At 35.8% G+C, this 20,129-nt stretch overlaps 1 protein-coding gene across 1 annotated transcript in view; it reads left to right on the forward strand.

The window, feature by feature from the left end:
* Positions 1 to 20,129, forward strand: part of DYNC2H1 (dynein, cytoplasmic 2, heavy chain 1) — a 157,499-nt gene that overhangs the window by 26,557 nt on the left and 110,813 nt on the right. The window contains exons 32-51 of the mRNA XM_009999379.1: positions 1,176 to 1,378; positions 1,894 to 2,076; positions 2,283 to 2,465; positions 2,624 to 2,847; positions 3,538 to 3,653; positions 4,482 to 4,681; positions 5,307 to 5,571; positions 5,918 to 6,125; positions 6,504 to 6,633; positions 7,908 to 8,063; positions 8,990 to 9,249; positions 9,913 to 10,159; positions 10,866 to 11,017; positions 11,546 to 11,690; positions 12,839 to 12,941; positions 13,934 to 14,101; positions 14,234 to 14,355; positions 15,501 to 15,749; positions 16,548 to 16,656; positions 18,708 to 18,821. Of these exons, the coding sequence (XP_009997681.1) occupies positions 1,176 to 1,378; positions 1,894 to 2,076; positions 2,283 to 2,465; positions 2,624 to 2,847; positions 3,538 to 3,653; positions 4,482 to 4,681; positions 5,307 to 5,571; positions 5,918 to 6,125; positions 6,504 to 6,633; positions 7,908 to 8,063; positions 8,990 to 9,249; positions 9,913 to 10,159; positions 10,866 to 11,017; positions 11,546 to 11,690; positions 12,839 to 12,941; positions 13,934 to 14,101; positions 14,234 to 14,355; positions 15,501 to 15,749; positions 16,548 to 16,656; positions 18,708 to 18,821 (3,537 nt within the window). The remainder of the gene's footprint in view (positions 1 to 1,175; positions 1,379 to 1,893; positions 2,077 to 2,282; positions 2,466 to 2,623; positions 2,848 to 3,537; positions 3,654 to 4,481; positions 4,682 to 5,306; positions 5,572 to 5,917; positions 6,126 to 6,503; positions 6,634 to 7,907; positions 8,064 to 8,989; positions 9,250 to 9,912; positions 10,160 to 10,865; positions 11,018 to 11,545; positions 11,691 to 12,838; positions 12,942 to 13,933; positions 14,102 to 14,233; positions 14,356 to 15,500; positions 15,750 to 16,547; positions 16,657 to 18,707; positions 18,822 to 20,129) is intronic.

Raw genomic sequence — 20,129 nt, forward strand, 5'->3', positions numbered from 1 at the left:
GTGTTATGTTTCATTATGGAAACTGGCCAAACAGCAATTGAAGTACATTATGTCAAGCCAGTCATTATGTCAAGCTGTTCAACTGTGTAACTGATTATCTTTTTCTTAGATGTATACATCTGCATCTGAACTAATAATTCTTGAGTACCTCTGTAGCAAAAGCAATAAACTATTTATTCTCGTGGCATTATTGTTCTGAATCTTATATAATCCAAATGAGTTAGAATAGTTGTGCCTTTGAGGGCTTATTCCTCTCTTTTGACTAGGAGGGGGGCTTTGAGTTGCTACCTCAGATGTTAAATTCTGTATTGTAGTTTAGGTAAGGCAGCTTTTACCCTATATGTATAAAAAGACTCAATTTGACATTTAGTTGATAATCTTCCACCACATTTGTATAGCTGCTTGCTGTATTCTAGTTTAGTGTTTGTGAACTATTAACATCTGATATATTAATTAGGAGTAGGATTCATATCATCTCCCTTCAGCAATCTGGAAGTGAAGAAATTTTGTTGGATAAATGTCATCAGCTATAGAAGAGTGTTCATTCCATCTATTGTATAATACATATACAGTGACTTTTTAATTTTGATAAAAGCTGTGATTTTGAAGAGAGTTGCCTGATTATGCCCTCTTTCTTTGGTTTAATTCCTGTCATGGAATAGTATAGCAGTACACAAATTGGATTGAAAGGAAACAAAATTAAACTGTATGTTTTCAATGTACGCTTAATGCACCCAATCTGCTCTTGAACATTCATTCTACATCACCCTAATTAGTCTGAATAAAATCTCCAGATTGCATGTAGTATGGTTTTCTGATCCTGAGCAGATCTATTAAGGGGTTGTGCTACACTGATGATTGAAGGGGACTTAAGGTGTAAACATTCCTGGAATAAATTGCTTTCCAGAAAACCCTCTGTTTTTCTCTATTGAGTGTAGAGGCAGAACAAAATCACATCTAAATGACTGAAACTACATGGTGATTCACATTCTTTGTCAGGTTCTCATTTGATGCTGCTTGCTTTAGATAATAAATAATATTTCTGTATATAATTGAAATGACAATTTAATAAAATTGCAAATACTAGAAAGCAGGACAAGGAATTTGAGAATGAGTAATCTTTCTTCCTTCTACACTGTTGTGTTGTGTTTTGTTTTTTTTGTGGTTATTTGCAGAATCAGGAATCCTTGAGCTCAAGCTTAAAGCTCTGATTCTTGATATCATTCATAACATTGATGTGGTGAAACAGCTAAATCAAGCTCAGGTTCACAATGTTGAAGATTGGGCTTGGAAGAAGCAGCTGAGATTTTATATGAAAGACCAAAAATGCTACATTCAGATGGTGGATGCTGAACTCCAATATACTTATGAATATCAGGTGTGGTAGTTTTTATTTTTATTTTGTGGCTTTTATATGTATCTCAAACACTTTCTCATTTCACACACTCAGCTGTTTGCCTCTCAGCTGTTGCAATTTTTTTTCAACTTTGTTGTGTCCTTAGCATGGTGTTTCACAGAAAATACTAAATGATACGATAATAATTTTCATTCTTGATACTGATGGGGTAAGTGTAAATTTTATTGAAAGCAGCTATATAATCCTATAAATATTTTCTAATACGCCTGCTACTTTTATATATTAAGAGTGGAGTTTAATCTGTATTGACCCCTGTTCTGTAATTCTAAAAAAAAATGTTCACTGTGTTTAGGCATTTGACATAAAATCAGGAAAATTTCATAACTGTAAAAAAGTTCAAATACGTATCAAGACAGTGATCTTGACCGTTGTGTTGTATTTTCAAATGAATCACCTATAAATGAAATTAATGAAATCAAATAATAAATATTTTCTGTCCACCTATCAATATATACCTTTTTTTTTTTCGCCTGCAGGGTAATTCTCCTAAACTTGTTTATACACCTTTGACAGATAAGTGTTACCTAACTCTTACTCAGGCTATGAAGATGGGCCTTGGAGGAAATCCCTATGGTCCAGCTGGAACTGGAAAGACAGAGTCAGTGAAGGCCTTGGGTGGGCTTCTTGGAAGACAAGTATTAGTCTTCAACTGTGATGAGGTAAATATGGTTCCATATAATTTAGGAAATGGGTATCTATGTCCATACTTCATAAAGAAAAATTATATTCTACAAATACTTCTGATAATTTGTCAGTTTCTGCTAGAAATTTCTGGATATATCCAATGACATGTTTTTTAATAGATGGGAGTACAGTCCTCCATTGTTGTTATTTGAATTCTGATAGTATTCTTTTTAATTTTAAGGGCATTGATGTGAAGTCAATGGGGCGCATATTTGTGGGCTTAGTGAAGTGTGGTGCCTGGGGCTGTTTTGATGAATTCAATAGACTTGAGGAAGCTGTACTGTCTGCAGTATCTATGCAGATTCAGACAATTCAACATGCATTGAAGACACGTAGTCCTGTATGTGAGATGCTTGGCAAAAAGGTACAGCAAAATGTACTTATTTTCTTCGTATAAAAATAGTCTGTAAACAACTTGGTCAAACTTAAAAACTGACTATTGTAACTAAACATAGTCCTCCCAACATTTCTCAATACTGTTTTGTATCATCATGCACTATTATAATGCCCTTCTAATGCTAGGTTGAAATGGATCATAATTCTGGAATTTTTATCACTCTGAATCCTGCTGGAAAAGGTTATGGAGGAAGACAAAAACTGCCTGATAACCTCAAACAACTTTTCAGGCCAGTTGCTATGACTCATCCAGACAATGAACTCATTGCAGAAGTGATTTTGTATTCAGAAGGCTTTAAGGATGCTAAAATACTTGGTAGAAAATTGGTTGCTATTTTTAACCTAGCAAGGTAAGCTTTCTCTTTTTTTTCTGTAGTTGTGTTATCTTTTTGATTCTCTTCTCTCCTGCTTTTATTTTAGTATTGACCTTTGTGGTTAACTCACTACCATCTTGTTTCTTCTCCATCTAGTCTATGCCAAAGCATGGCTGTAGGGATATAATCTAAACATACTTTCTATCTGTAATGTTTAATGACTTGGCTATTGCAGAAAGCTGTGTGTCAGAAACAAAACTATCCATAAAAAACGCAGGTTTAGAGTACTCTAAAGCTTTACATTCAATACATTAAAATTAAATCTGAATGGTATACCATGCAAATCTCTGTGGATACTAATTTAACTATTGCAATATATTAGAAGGTTCAAATGTGATAATATCTGGAATGCAGTTATAATCTCAATGTGGTGAAGTAGTTCTTCTTATTACACTAAGTATGAATATGAGCATATGAATGCTCACAAACACTGTGTTGAATTTATACTCATTATATTGTTTAAATGAAAGTAGCTGTGTATTTGAGAAAATAAGGTGAGAGGTTTCAATGGATGCTACTAGGGACAATAGTAATAAATACATTAGCTGTTGAATATACTCACTGGTTTCTCTTTTGCCCAAAACCATATTATGAGCCTGTTCATTTGCTAAACAAAAAAATTCAGGCTCTTGTCACCTGTTACAATATTGCTGTTTTTAAATTTAGGGAGCTTCTGACACCACAGCAGCACTATGATTGGGGTTTACGAGCACTGAAGACTGTTTTGAGAGGCTGTGGCAATCTTCTTCATCAGATGAAGAAAAGTGAAGCAAAGCAAGAAAGTAAGGTTGGCTGTGCCAAACTTGATTATTTTGGATATTGTGTGGGTGTCATTCACTCCAGCTTTCTTCATCACTGGAGTTTTGAGAAGCCATAGCTTGGATCTGGAAGCAATTTAGCGAAGAAAAAAAGTTAAGGTCCTCCTGCATTAGGAGATCAGAAAGACTGTTGTTATATTCTATATTGAGTTTCTTTTGATAAGAACATAGAGACAGGAATTTATTCTAGGTTGATTTTGAGTGATTGTCAGACTCTCATTTTCTTGGCTTAGGGCAGGAAGCTTGTTCATCTGATGCTTTCATTGTTCATCAGTAATCAGATAACTTTATTTCTATTTGAGGTTTGCTAAAATTGTCACATGACATTACATTCAGATTGGTAGACAGAGACAAATGTAAGGGCAGGTAGAAATAATCAAAATGTATTGACTAGATTGGGTTACTTTTTTCTTTTTTAAGGTGTTTTAAATTAATGTTTGTTGTTTAGATGTTAGATGAGTGGGAATTTAGAGTGTAGGATGGATAAGCATTTCACGTTGTTAGAACATAACTACTGTTTTCTGTTCTCTTAAACAGTATATATCTGAAACGTTTTGAAGGCAGCCTTGGTTTACAAATCTTGACATAACAAATGGTGTGACAACTTTAAAGAATGTTTAATTTCCTTTAGTTTGGATCTGCCAAACAAGGATTACCACAAAGCACATTCCTATCACTGTTCCTTGCTATGACATTTTAGAAGTATGGGCTCAAGTATTCATGTATTTCAAGTTTAAAAAATCCCAACAAACAGCTTAAACTGATCTGGCTTCTTTGATTTTATTACTCCAGTTAATGAAAGTCACATGGTGGTTCAGGCTCTGCGGCTTAATACCATGTCGAAGCTCACGTTTGCAGACTGCGCGCGTTTTGATGCACTGGTTAAAGATGTATTTCCTGGCATTGACTTTAATGATGTGGAGTATGCTGAGTTAACTACTGCTTTACACCAAGTCTTTGAAGAAGCAAACTTGGAAATTATAAGCACTCAGGTAAACATTAACTAAAGAGACAAAACAATATGATTTATTCTGAATTACAATTGATTTATATTACATTAATTTGACTAATTTCTATTTACTTTTTGAAGAAATCTTTTATGAAAAGTGAGGCTAACTGATAGATTCTAATTACATGTATGTAAAAATATGTCTTTGTGTTTGAAGCATGGCAGGTCAGTTGTGTAATGAAAAAAAAAATAGTGCAAAGAAAATTAAGATGTGAACATGTGGCACGGTTTCATTCAAGCCAGGTAGAAATGCCAAGAATTGTTTTGGACAGTGAAAGAATTAAATACGTAAACATTTGGTTTTATCAAGCATTCTATGTCTCTTTTATATTTACTTATTGTAGGGCTGAATGAAGTTCAAGAGTTCATGAATTTCTTATTAAAAATATACCTAAAGAGGGTGGATATTTTAATATTAGTAATTTAGTGAAATGCTTCTAACATGCATAATTTTCTTGATATTCTTTAGTATCATCATTTTAATTACTTCTGCAAAATATCTATTTTTTTAAGAAATGTATGCAAAGTAAATTAGAAAAACACTTTAAAAGTATATAATTGATTTAGCCTTAAAACTTCACATAGCCATTGTCTCTTCTATTATCTAGATCAAGAAAGCTTTGGAATTATATGAACAACTACGTCAAAGAATGGGTGTAGTTATTGTAGGTCCAAGTGGTGGAGGTAAATCAACACTTTGGCGGATGCTAAAGACAGCACTTGGTAAAATTGGGAAAGTAGTGAAACAGTACACTATGAATCCCAAAGCAATGCCTCGACATCAGTTGCTAGGCCATATTGACATGGACACCAGAGAATGGTCTGATGGAGTGCTTACAAACAGTGCTCGACAAGTGGTTCGAGAACCCCAAGGTATGTTTGCAAGGGAGTCATGCAGCACTATGCTTACATTTCTGTGATTGTTTCTTTTTTTCTAACGTTTTAATATTATGTTAATATCTGTGGATAGCATAATGTAAGAATATTTTTTTTGTGTGACAATCATGGCCAAGAACACTGATACGTATTTTCCAAATGTTGTGAGAAAAAAGCAAAAATAAACAGCTGAAGGTAAAACATGTAAGGAATATCTTAATAGAACATATAATTAAGTTATAATGAATGCTAAGTATTAAGTAATGTCAATCTATAGCAAGGGGCAATATTTTATAGTGGGGTTTTTTGGGTTTTCATATTTTATTTTTGTGTCTGGAAATAGATGTTACTTCGTGGATAATTTGTGATGGTGACATTGATCCTGAATGGATTGAGTCTTTGAATTCTGTTTTGGATGACAACAGATTGTTGACTATGCCCAGTGGAGAAAGAATTCAGTTCGGCTCAAATGTCAACTTCATATTTGAAACTCATGATCTTAGTTGTGCCTCTCCTGCTACAATATCTCGAATGGGAATGATCTTTCTGAGGTGAGTCACAGGAGTATTACATACTTTTAAAGTAAGCAAATATACTTAGTTCTCTTGAAAGACTGTCTAAAGTGGATGTAACAATTTAATTACTTGCTTAGTCTTGCAAAGCGAATCAAGTTTCTTTTAAGTTGCATTTAATTTCTGTGCTCTCATGTTATAATCTTTTGGCTAATACATCTCAGACTTTTTGAAGGAGACATAGCGGATTCTTTGTTGGTGTGTTATCCTTAGGGGCCTCAAATATTGGTTAGAAGTCCTTGTTAAAGTATTTCCCTGAACTTTTCCTGGAGTTTTATTCTTCCTTTCAACCTGTGTATATGAAGATGTGAATGCCTTGTGTTTGTCTAAATCTTGTTTTGATGTGGTTTCGATTAGTGATGAAGATACAGATCTTAATTCTCTGATAAAGTCTTGGCTAAGAAGTCAGCCTGAAGAATGCAGACACAACCTTGAAAATTGGATTGTGGACTATTTTGAAAAGGCTTTAAACTGGGTTGTGAAAAAGGTTAGTGACTGAATACTTAATCAAATTTTAGGCTCTGTTAAGGATGATCCATTTTTCTACTTTAACACTGAAGAAATAATTCATATTAATTTTAAAATTTTAATTTAAACAATATTAGTGCTTTTTTGATGGCTATTTTCTTAAGAAGATTAATCCTGTAACTATTCCTACCGGTTTCCAAAAACTGATTGCTGTACTTGAAGTTTTTAAACATTTAATACAATTTTAACTAATGAAATACATGTATTTCTGTGAAACTTAATATCTGTCTTTAATATTCCACACTAGATATTTTTATTTATGTTTTCAAAGTTCTGAAAAATCTCAACATCCAAAAAATGGAAAGGTGAATTTTTTATTTTTTTTTGGCTGTAACAAAAAAAAATAGATAAAATTTGAGAACTGCACAGTGTAGGCTGAAGCTTGTAATAGGTTGGGGAGAAATGCACTGCCAGATAGCAGTTGCACAGAACATTAGAAGAAAACCCCACTGCTATGGCCAGTAAGCTAGTGTTTGGGAGACCTAGAATCTCTTAAATCTCCCCTTGGGGAACACATGTGGTCCTTTTGTGTTTTTAGTATTATTTACTCCCTTGGTTCTTTCACCTATGGAGATTTTTAGACTTCTAAGGTATCTTCAGGTGGATACAGAGGAGAAATCATGACATTGATCCTAAGGCTGCAATTTCCCTTTGTGGCTAAAGAGCAAAATCCATAAAGAATCCATTTTTGAGAGATATTTCCAGTATACAGTTATATTGATTTAACATAGAATCACAGAATGACCATGTTTGGACAAGACCTTAAAGATCACCTGGTCCAACCATCTACCTAACACTGACAAGTCCTTAACTAAAACATCTTGCTACCTACTATGTCTGTATGACTCTTAAATACCTGTAGGAATGGTGACTTCACCACTGTCTTGGGCAGCCTGTTCTAATGCCTGATGACCCTCTCAGTGAAGAAATTCTTCCTAACATCTAATCTAAACCTCCCCTGGCTCAACTTGAGGCCATTACCCCTTGTTTGTATAGATTCTCAAAATCTGTAAGGGAAATTCTGATTCCCTATCCTAAATTACATCAATACATAGTCTACAACTAGAACTCCCAAATGAGGGCTTAAGAACTGAATTTTCTAGGACCGCAGCAGTATCAAGATCTCTCATAATTTGTGCAAGTGTCAAAGAAAAATGAGTATGAGTCTGGTATCGATACATCACATTTATTTTAAAAAATATATTTAAGCCTACTACAACTTGCAATTTACAGAATGACTCTGTGGTGGAAACAAGTTTAGTTGGAACTGTGATGAATGGACTGTCTCATCTTCATGGGTGTACTGACCGTGGACAGTTTATTATTAACTTGTTACGTGGTCTTGGTGGCAATCTCAACATGAAATCACGGCAAGAATTTGCAAAAGAGGTAATCTTTTTCAGCAAGTTAATTAAACATTTCTCAGTATATGTAGTAGGAATAGCGATTTGCTGTCTTCTTGCAATACAAATTTACAATAATAGAATATCTGTGCTCTGATTTGTTTGAGCTGGGAAGCAAAGGAATGTTTCATGTTTCACGGATACACTGCTAAGTTTAACCAGTTTGGATAGCATGGGTGGCTCTGCCCATATTGTCTTATGGACCCTCTATAGTAGACTGTGTGTGTATATGCATTGTGTATATGTAATGCAGATTTATTTAGTGGGTTTTTTCTGTTCGGAATGCTGGAAATAATGTGAGGACTTTGTTACATCTCATCAGGGAGGTGTTCTTACAGCATTATGTAGTGTATATGCTGGGGTGTGGTTTTGGTTTTGGGTAGATTCTTGGAGGGCATCATGACTAGGCAACAGTGTTGGAAAACTATGTGGTGTACTGGCCGTAGTGTCTAAAGAAGGCTGTCCGTGGGGGTAGTTATCTCCACAATTTTGTGTTGGAGAAAAAGAAATACTTCTTCCAAAAGACAGCCTGGAGCTTTAACATATATACAGGGCAGATGGTAAAAGTTTAGACTTGTCTTCTGAAATTAGCTGTTGATGCATGTGAAGGAGTTTTGTCATTCTTATGGTAATTATTAAGTATGTTGCCTAAACACCTTTTCTGTTCTTTGTACTATGAGAAAGTAGTATGAGTAAGAGTAGTATGTTACTGTGTATTTAAGGACTTAATTATAAAGCATATGCATAACATGAAAGAATTTTCAAAGGCAGCCTTAAAACTACCAAATTGAAGGATTAAACATTTGATTTACAGACATATTCTCTGAACATTCTTTAGACTATCTTGAAATTGTAGTTTTTGTCATTAGGAGTATGGATTTAACAGAAGCTGTATTTTTGTTTTTTTCAAAGATCTTCAGCTGGGCACAAGAATCTCCACCAGACCCGAGGAAGCCCCTGGACACATATTATAACACTGACACTGGACAGCTAATGCTGTATCAGCTGAAAAAGCCTGAAAATCTGACAGCTGATGACTTCAGTAATATCCAAACACTTCCTGTCATCCAAACCCCTGACATGCAGAGAAGTTTAGATTACTTTAGACCATGGCTAGACTTTAACAATAAGCAGCCATTTCTTCTTGTGGGTCCTGAAGGATGTGGAAAGGGGTAAAAAATATTTCCTATTTTAAGAAAAATATACTTCTGACTATTTGATAAAGTTTGTAATACTTGCTTCTAGTGCTTTTGTAATATGACTTTCTGCTAGAATATTTAGGTGATCAATGAAACAAAACTTTTGTAGTGGCAATAGGTAAATTCTTATGAAGATTTACAGGGGAAGTTCAGGCTGCCACTATGCATCGGAGTCATCTGAACGAGGTTTTTTAGGTATGAAACTGTATGTCTGAAAAACCTGTACTGTCATGGAACAACAGCTGAAAGGCACATGAGGTATCATCACAAGAGGCACTAGATGCTTGTGTGCCAGCAACTGAATTTAGCTCATCCTATTGCCTGTCTTAGGCTCCTCATCTAGATAGGTTGGATCACTGTATACAACGTATTTAGGCTAGGGGTTTATTTTGTCTAATTGTATACTACATTTCTATTGAATTTCTTGAATGGAAAATGCTACAATTTTAAAGGCAAGAATGTTTAATGCAGCAAGCCTCATGCATCAACTATTATATTAATCCAGTATGTACTGTATGTATTTTAATTTAAAAGATACACAATGCACATAAATATACAATAACTTTGGATACATGGTATTGTAATGCATTTATGTATTAATTATACATATGTGTATGTATACACTTGCTTTTTTAGGATGCTGCTTCATTATGCATTTTCTCAACTCCGATCCACTCAGATTGCTACCATCCACTGCAGTGCACAAACTACTTCTCAACATCTTATACAAAAACTAAGTCAAACTTGCATTGTAATCAGTACAAACACTGGGCGAGTGTACAGACCAAAGGACTGTGAAAGGCTGGTTTTGTACTTGAAGGATATAAATCTACCCAAACCTGATAAATGGGGAACAAGCACTCTAGTGGCTTTTCTGCAGCAGGTGAACACTTATGTCTGTTATTTATAATGAGACAAATATACAGGAAATAGTTTAGTGTATGTAGTAAATACCTACATTGGTTATTTTCAAAGTTGACATCCTGCATCTGTATTGACATTAGTTGTGTTTGTACTTTGATAGAATATGTAGGTGTCAGCCAGAAATAAGATACCATTTGACTTACATGCCTAATTGAATAAAGACAGTGCTCTCTTCAATGAGTTAATAGTGCAGTAGGCATATGAATGACAAGAAAATCATCAGGAGTAGTCAACATGGATTCACTAAAGGCAATCCATGCTTGATCAACTTGATAAACTTCCATGATGAAATGACATACCTGGTAGATTAGGGGAACACAGTGGGTTTAGTTTGTCTGGACTCCTGTAAGGCCATTGATGCCGATCCTCACAGAAAAGCTGCCAAATAAGCAGATAGTGAGGTGAACTGAAAAGGGGCTGAACAGCCAAGCCCAGAGAGTGGTGATCAGTGACACAAAGAGTACTTGGAAGCTTGTTTAACATCTTTGTTAACCGTCTGGGCAATGGACCAGAGTGTACGCTCAGCAAGGTTGCAGCTGACAAACTGGAGGAGCAGTACAACTCTGGTAATAATGGTATAAGTCTCACTATTGTTGTAGTTAATTTTTTTTGGTACAATGCTCTGTTGACTTTCTTTTAATTAAATGTTTATTTAATTATTAAAGGTTCTTACATATCAAGGATTTTATGATGAGAATCTGGAATGGGTTGGTTTAGAAAACATCCAAATTGTGGCTTCCATGTCTGCTGGAGGAACATTAGGGAGACATAAACTGACCTCCCGATTTACTTCAATTGTTCGTCTCTGCACAATTGAGTAAGTATGTGGAAAGTAGTTTGACTTTCAGAACTCGGATTCAGCCTCTGTTTATAGGGCCCTTGCTCAGTTTAGTCTTTATGAAGATGTGGCTGTTCTGTTCTTTCATCTTTTCTGATGGTTTGGGATGTTCAGATTTGTTGCTGTTTGGCGCCTCTTGGCACTAGAAATCATGTAATGAGCATTATGTAGTTACCTGTTGGTAGTCAAGTGCTTGAAATATGTTTTCTGTTGGATGATTTTGCTTTCAGTAAACTGCTTTCTGCAGCTTTATATTAAGGTGCTGTTTGTTTACAAAATTAGGGAAATTTAAAAGAAGTTTGTTTGATTTTAAGTTTGAACACACAGATATATTTAGAAAATTTCTGAGATGTGGCCTGTTGCAATAAAATAATAATTTTACTTTGCTGCTGAGTAGTGGTGGTATTCACGATTTCTCAGCAATTATGTACATATCTTTGAATCTTTTAAATTAAAAAATTAACACTGATAGTCCATAATGATTACTTGTTTTTTTTTCCTTTGTAGCTATCCAGAAAGAGACCAACTGCAAGCTATTTATAGTGCCTACTTGGAACCTGTACTACAGAAAAACCTAAAGAATCACCCTGTTTGGGGTTCTTTACCAAAAATACATCAGCTAGCAGGATCTATGGTTCAAGTATATGAACAAGTATGGAAGTTTAATTTCTTTTTTGAAGGAGATGGAGAATTCAGATTTATTTTTTAATAGTTTTTGATATTAACAAGGGAATAAAATGGTTGATCAGTGTTAAAATCCAAGTTGATGTCTTTTTCATAATGTTGATATTAGTTTTAGAGGTATTTATTTGCAGAGAATCCTAGGTATTGGAGGCAATTTTAAGTAAGCAGTTAAGTGCTCTTGCTTTCCCAGAAATCTATATTTTGGCAAATATCTATGCTTTCAGTTCCTGACTTACAAAATGTGGATAGTAGTCTTTTCCTACTTAATGGAGGAGGAGACAGTGTACATCAAAGATTGTTATGTGCTCAGATGTTATGGATGATGTTATGAATAGAGAAGAGAGATAAGAGAGTGGAGTCCTCTGCATGCATCAAAGAATACCTATTAAATTTTTACACTGGTAAAAATAGATGTTTAGAGACACAGTTTAATTTTATCCTCCCATGTGAAATTTTATAGATTTCTGTCTAGCAGAACACTTAAGTATATGCTTTTCTTAATCATGTACACAGCCTTGCTGTGGTAGGTACTGTGGTCCTTGCTGGATGTTCCAAGAATCCATGTATCCAGACAGAACCGTGATACAGAACTGATCTTTATGACTGGGGTGCGGGAATAGTCACTGGTAGCACACACCAATTATCAGGAGTTTTATATGATATTATCAATGTAGCCTAAGAAGTCTCTAGGACCAAGTAACTAATGAAGGCAGTTGTTATTTTAATTAAATATATAGTTCTAAATTAAAATACCCTCTCTGTGTGAAGAATTAGTATTTTTATTACACTTTGCCTTTTATATTTAGTATTGTTTTTTTTAAAAAATGTTTTGTCTAATAGTACTGCACAGTCCTAGGTGACATATGCAGTTGTTTGCATCAAAAATGGTACAAAATCTTCTAATGAGAAAATATTTTGTGGTAAAAAAACCACCAAGTTTCAAACAACGAATTTCTGCACTATTCAAAAAATCTAGAGTGCGTTAATAAGATGTCTAAATATATAGACCAAAGAGAAAACCTAATTTCTGGTATTTTAGAAAAATTTAAAGCTGCATTCCCAAGTGCTTTACATTTTAAAACATCACTTTCCCCCCCTCTTGAATTTCATTTTTAGGTACGATCAAAATTCACAGTTGATGATCACAGTCATTACCTTTTTACACCGTGTATTCTTACTCAGTGGGTTCTTGGTTTATTCAGATATGATTTAGCAGATGGTAAGTCACTTATCTCTTACTTGGTTTTCATTGATAAAGCAGTTCTAAAATATCATAAATTATTATTGATGTCAGTTTTACTGACTTCAGTGTGCAACTTGTTCATCTATGGTACTCTTTCTAAACTGTGAACAGTCTGTAACTCAGTAGAGGGGAAAAATGCCTAAGAGTTCATTTCATAACATCTAGCGCACAAGTTTAAAAAAACTCCAATGATGTTTTAAAATATGTGTGGTAGCTATTTATAAATTAGTGAGTTGGGCTGCATTCTCTACTCTGAGAACTTGAAGTGAACACTCTACTCCCCACCATTTTTTTCTGGATGTGTTTGGGTTTTCAGTTGGGTTTTTTGAGCATATGTCTTCTGGATTCCCAGAGACTTGGCTCTCATGCTTGTCTTTTTATACTTGGTGGTACAAACCTGGTGAAGTGGCTGTGGAACATAACTGACACACATCAGCTATGACCTACTTAACAAAAAAAATTGTAATTACCCTTAAACATCTAGAATATATCTAGAAAACTATCTGATCTGTGTAAAAATTTACAAATATCTGAGGGCCTACGTATTCTCACAGTTTGGGACAGTCTAATATGAAAGTTCTTTCCTTAACTTTCGAAGTGGTGAAATTTGTAAAGGCATTCAATTCTGTCAGCTTTTCTAAATAGGCAGCATGGACTTCTTTCTGATCTTGTTTTTGTCTCTCACATTGCTGTTATGACTTGATCATGTGCAATTACTCTTTATTGTGTTTTAGCTCTTGTATTTAAATAGAATATGTTTTATTTTATCTTGTAGTGATCCATAAGTATGTTATTAAAAAACACTTAATCATATTTCCTTTTTCTCTTATTTCTTCCTTACTGATGTTTTCCTGCTGGTATGTAATTTCACTTAATCATTTTCAGTCTCTTACTTTGAAATGGAAAATTTGAGAAATGTAAAATTTATTGTAAATAAAGAAGGTTAAATCTCTCCTTAAATTTTGTAGGACCATCGGTACAAACTGCAGACTGTGTATTGGAAATCGTTGCTTACGAAGCACGCCGGTTGTTCCGTGACAAAATTGTTGGCATGAAAGAACTTAATGTATTTGATAATATTCTGAGCAAAGTGTTTCAAGGTGATTGGGGCTCAGATGTTCTGGAAAACATGGCAGGTAAACTATTTGAGGTATACTACAGACTTGAAATATTTGTTTAAGAACTGCCTAATTACATCAGTCTCATCAATCCAGATAGCATATGAACTGAGCACCTAAACCTTTGAATGTTTCCTTTTATATTCACAGATATCTTCTATGTAACTTGGGGAGCTTGTCAAGAGGCGTTCGCACCAGGACAGGCACTGCCACCCCATGGGAGGCCACTTGGCAGACTAAACTCAACAGACCTGAAAGATATTATTCAAAAAGTGAGACAAGAATAAAGAATTGACAGAGCAAGGATTCACAGCAATTATTCTAGGCATTTTTTGCTGGAAGTAACATGCAAGGATTCACAGCAATTATTCTAGGCATTTTTTGCTGGAAGTAACATGCAAGCACCAGGTTTAGGGTGTGGGCTCTGCTATGTGTTTGAGGAATCATCTTTTTCATTTCATCAAGTGAGGGAAGGCTTATGATGCTGTGTGGCAGGCAGTAGGAATTATCTTTCAGCAAGGTTGTTCTAATGAAAGGGCATCAGTCACATTTGCTGGTGATTTACAACAGTTTGTTGGACAACATTTTGAGAAACTTTGATGCCTATATCTGTTTGTGTATTGTTTGAGTACCAAAGTGTTTTCTTAAAGATTTGCTTTCTGAATTTGTAATTTGCTTACATAATTATTATTTGAAGAAATGCAAATGGATTCTTGGCAAGATTTTGGCAAGATTTGGCAAGCTTTTAAACAGTAAAGTACAAGAACTTGATGAGGAAACGCAAGCATGTTAACTCTGCTGTGCTGACTGATTTTCATGATGAGAGCTTTTAGATCACCTCTTCGTAGCAGTATTTGATGGACAGCTCCTGTAGATGGAAAACTACTCCCTCTACATTGCCAGCTTGTGACCAGTAGACTGTGTGGGAAATTGACATTCAATATCTTCAGCAATCAGAGTTTATTTGGTTTTTTTTCAAACTACACAGTTACACTGGGATCCAAAGATAACAAGGCTGGAATTTAATTTTAGGATCTGTTATTATGGATATTTCACTAGGAAATTACATAATCTACAATTATGCAGCAATTCACTGCTAAATAACCTTAAAACACTCTTCTAAGTTATGTATAAATTAGTCTACAGTTAGAGACACAGCTCTGACTTCGTTCTGTTCCATTATTTATTTTTAATTAATTCCATGGTAGATTTTTAATTTCATGTATCACAGACTTCTAGGGTATCCTGGTGCTGGGAGTAATGTGATCTGTGGCAAAGAGTATGCTAGGTATCTAAATTCTGTCACATAAATAACTTATCTGTAATGAACTTTTACATGTTGGATGCTTTAATATCTTACTGCTTTTATCTGTTACTAGTGGACATGTTTTGTTTTGTTTTCTTTCTTTTTTAATAGGGTATTATTCATTATGGGCGAGACAAAAAAGAGATAGAGATTTTACTGTTCCAAGAAGTCCTCAGTTATATGTCTAAAGTGGACAGAGTGCTAAGTTTTCCTGGAGGATCACTTCTTTTGGCAGGACGAAGTGGTGTAGGTCGTCGAACAGTTACCTCTTTAGTTAGTCATATGCATGGAGCTGTCCTGATTACTCCCAAAGTTTCCAGAGGCTATGAGCTGAAGCAGTTCAAAAATGATCTGAAACATGTAAGTCATTCAATGTCTTCCATTTTGTAGTGTTGTAGATGGGTATTAAAAGAAAAAAAAAAAAAAGAAAAAGAATATGGGAATTTTGAAGGGCACAAAAATGTTGTATGAAGAGATATTTTCAGAAAAGGAAATTATCAACACTGTAAATGAAACAAGTAGATTTTTAGAAGCTCTCAGTGTCTAGTTGTGTATACTGTTCTGTATAGTGATTACTTCAGACTATATTTTTGAATGCCAGAGCTGTTTTTATGAGTGTTTTGGACTTAATCATTTCAGAGTTTATGTGAATAATGAAAGGGTTCTTTCATGTGTATACTTTCATATTTGTATATATTTTTATTTTCTGTCTCTACTATGGTATTGCAGTTAATAGGATAGCAGTTGAATCAAGGTTTAGCTGAATCAAGTCAATTTTAATGATTGATGAAAGTGTACATGTTATTTAAAAACAAATGCAAACCTTGAAACAGGAGTTTCTCAGTACCTTCATTAATGCTAAAGAAAATTCTAGTGCAAAACCCACACAAGTGATACAGTTGAGTCACATCTGGAACATAAAAACACTCCATGAAAGAGTCTTTTCTAATTATTGTATTATTTTATTACCAAACCGTACATATAGGTAAAATGTTCTTTATATTTGGTATCTCATGTAACTGAATCACATAATAATATTTTGTAAATATATAATAGTGTAGATGCTGTGGAGAAAATATGTATGTAATATATAATCAACGGAAGATTAAAAAATATATATTCCATATACTAGTATTTAAATGTCTTCCCTGCATCTAGGTGATGGAGCTTGCAGGCATTGAAGCACAGCAGGTGGTATTGCTGCTTGAAGACTATCAGTTTGTTCGTTCCACATTCCTTGAAATGATCAACAGTTTACTGTCTTCAGGTGAGACAAGTCCACTGTTTAGGTTATAGGACCACTATTAGCACACACAGTTAGCTCAATGAGGCAGAATTAGATTATGTTTTCTAACTTTATGTTAGCGTTATTTAGCTTCTACGTGAGAATCTGAGATGAAGTTCACTTAGCTGTCTTTTAATCTACCCTGCAGTATGAGTACTTTCAATTTCTCAAAGTTGTAAGTTAAGAAACTTATTTCAAAGGTGTTCTTTACACTGATGTAACAAGATGATGATCTATTCTACTCTACAGCTTCCCTTTCCTAATAAAATTAGAAATTAAGGTGTTTCCCCAGTGTTTCACTAGATTGCATAAGCTGAGTTTTCTACTTAAATGAATACTAGCAGACCAAATTGAAAGTAATGAAATAATGAATACTATTATGAATAATATGAAAAATAATAATAATAACAAAAAGGATTTTCTTATCTAGCTTTGGTCCTTGATTAGAGGGAACTCTGAAGGACTGAGTCTGTCAGTAAATGTTTTTTGGTAACTGCAGAGGTTTAAGAGCTGATTGATAAGAGCACCAGATTTTCCTGTCTCCCAGGTGCTAATCTAAGTTTCCTTACATAATCAGATTCTTGTCATCCAGTGTTAAAATTTTATGTGTGAGGACCTAGATAGCTACTGTCTTTCATGTTCCTGTTTTCTGGTGTGTGAAAAGATCTGGTTTGATTTGTTTTATATGCAGTGTTGGATCACTGTTTTGGGTAGATCTGAATTAGGGCTCACAGCAAGCTTACTAGCCTTGATTTCAGAAGGGCAGATTTCAGCCGCTTCAGGGATCTGCTCAAGAGAGTGTCTTGGGAAAACATCCTGGAGGGTAGAGTGGCCCATGAAAGCTGGTTGGTACTTAAGGATCACCTTCTTCAAGCCCAAGAGCGTTGCATCCCAACTAAGACGAAGTCAAGTAGAAACTCCAAGAGGCCGGCATGGATGAATAAGCAGCTCCTAGAGAAGCTCAAACTTAAGAAGAAGCATACAGGGGGTGGAAGCTAGGACAGGCATCCTAAGAGGATTACAGAGAGGTTGTCCGAGCAGCTAGGGAACAGGCAACCCGAGGCACAAATACAGACTGGGGGAAGAATGGCTGGAGAGCAGTCCTGAGGAGGAAGGTCTTGGGGGTGGTAGTTGATGAGAAGCTCAACATGAGCCACCAGTGTGTGCTGGAGCCCAGAGAGCAACTGCATCCTGGGCTGCATCAAAAGAAGTGTGGCCAGCAGGGCCAGGGAGCTGATTCTGCCCCTCTACTGTGCTCTGGTGAGACCTCACATGGAGTACTGTGTACAGTTCTGGTGCACTGAGCACAAGAAAGATACAGACCTGTTGGAGAGGGTCCAGACAAGGTCCACCAAGATGATCGAAGGCCTGCAGCAGCTCTGCTCTGAAGACAGGCTGAGAGAGTTGGGGCTGTTCAGCCCAGAGAAGAGAAGACCTTATAGTGGCCTTCAGTACTCAAAAGGGGCTACGGGAAAGCTGGAGAGGGGCTTTTCATCAGAAAAGATAGTGATAGGACAAGGGGTAATGGTTTTAACCTGAGAGAGGGGAGATTTAGGTTAAATATGAGGAAGAAATTATTCTCGATAAGAGTGGTGAGGAACTGGACTACGTTGCCCAAGGAGGTTGTTGATGCCCTATCCCTGGAGATTTTTAAGGCCAGGTTGGATGAGGTTTTGTGCAACCTGGTCAAGTGGTTGGGTTCCCTGCTCATGGCAGGGGGGGTGCAACTAGATGATCTTTAAGGTCCCTTCCAAAACCTTAATGGTTCTCTGATTCTATGAATTAGGTTTTGAAATATAGTTCAATAATACAAGAAAAATAGGCTGTTGAAGTGAAATGGAATCACTATGGTTTGTTTTTCTGTGATATCATGATATGACTGATGAAGTATGTGGGATGGTACTCATAAAGGTATGAAGGTGAATACTGCAGTATTCAAATGCTCTATACAAAGGATTCAAGAGAATCCTTCAAGAGACTTTGAAGAACTATAGTGTATTTGATCTGACATTTTAAATTCATTCTTGAAATAGGAGAAGTTCCTGGCCTATATAAAATAGAAGAATTAGAACCACTGCTCTCTCCTCTGAAGGATCAAGCTTCACAAGATGGATTTACAGGACCAATTTTCAACTATTTCACGTACCGTATGTGAACAGAATGCTAAATTATAATTTATTGCAAAGTTATAAAAGATTATAATAATGGACAAATAATTTCTAACATGGTCCTTGTTTTGTGTGCAGTTAGTTATTAAAAAACAGGCAGGAATAATGATTACAGTGTGATATTTGAGGGCACTGAAACCTCAGCTGAAAATTTATTCTTCTATCTGAAATTTTGTATCCATGAATGTTCTACAAAGCTGATATAAAATCTGTGGTTGAAAATAATTAGAAGGAAGAAAGTTTTTGTCCCCATCATTTTATGGTTTGTTAAACTTACAAATCTAGTAACAGAGTTTTTCTTCTATTTGTCATGTATACCTACAAATCACTTTGGATTGAGTAATCATAAGCAGATTGAGAGATAGATTTCTTAATTACTTGTGTTTCTTCATGGAAGGAGGGGCTGGTCACTTGGGAGGAATATAGGACTGTTGTCAGAGGATGTAGGGAGGCAATTAGGAAAGCTAAGGCCTCCTTGGAACTTAACCTTGCAAGTCAGGTTAAGGATAATAGAAAGGGCTTTTTCAAATACATAGCTAGCAAAACTAGCACTAGAGGCAATATTGGCCCACTGAGGAATGAGGTGGGAGCCCTGGTGACAGGGGATATAACGAAGGCAGAGGTGCTGAATGCGTTCTTTGCCTCTGTCTTTACTCCTGCAGGGTCTCCCTATGAGCCCCAGATTCATATAGCCCCAGAAGAAGTCAAGATAGAGGAAGAGTTTGACATGGTAGATGAGGATTAGGTTAGGGATCAGTTGAGTAATCTGGACATCCATAAATCAATGGGTCCGGATGGAATGCACCCAAGGGTGCTGAGGGAGCTGGCAGAGGTCATTGCTAGGCCACTCTCCATCATCTTCAGTAAGTCATGGGCAACAGGTGAGGTGCCTGAGGACTGGAGGATAGCAAATGTCACTCCAGTCTACAAGAAGGGCAAGAAGGAGGACCCGGGTAACTATAGACCGGTCAGCCTCACCTCCATCCCTGGAAAGGTGATGGAACAACTTGTTCTTGTCACTATCTCCAGGCACATCAAGGACATGGGGGTCATCAAGAGCAGTCAACATGGTTTTATCAAGGGTAAATCATGTTTGACTAACCTCATAGCCTTCTATGAGGAAATTACTAGGTGGATAGATGATGGTAGAGCGGTAGATGTGGTTTATCTTGATTTCAGTAAAGCATTTGACACCGTCTCCCACAGCATCCTTGTAGAAAAGTTGATCAGGTATGGGTTTGGTGATCAGGAAGTGAGGTGGATTAGGAACTGGTTGAAAGGAAGGAG

The sequence above is a fragment of the Chaetura pelagica genome, unplaced genomic scaffold (assembly GCF_000747805.2).
Source record: "Chaetura pelagica isolate M959 unplaced genomic scaffold, ChaPel_1.0 scaffold85, whole genome shotgun sequence".
NCBI classification, from domain to species: Eukaryota; Metazoa; Chordata; class Aves; order Apodiformes; family Apodidae; genus Chaetura; species Chaetura pelagica.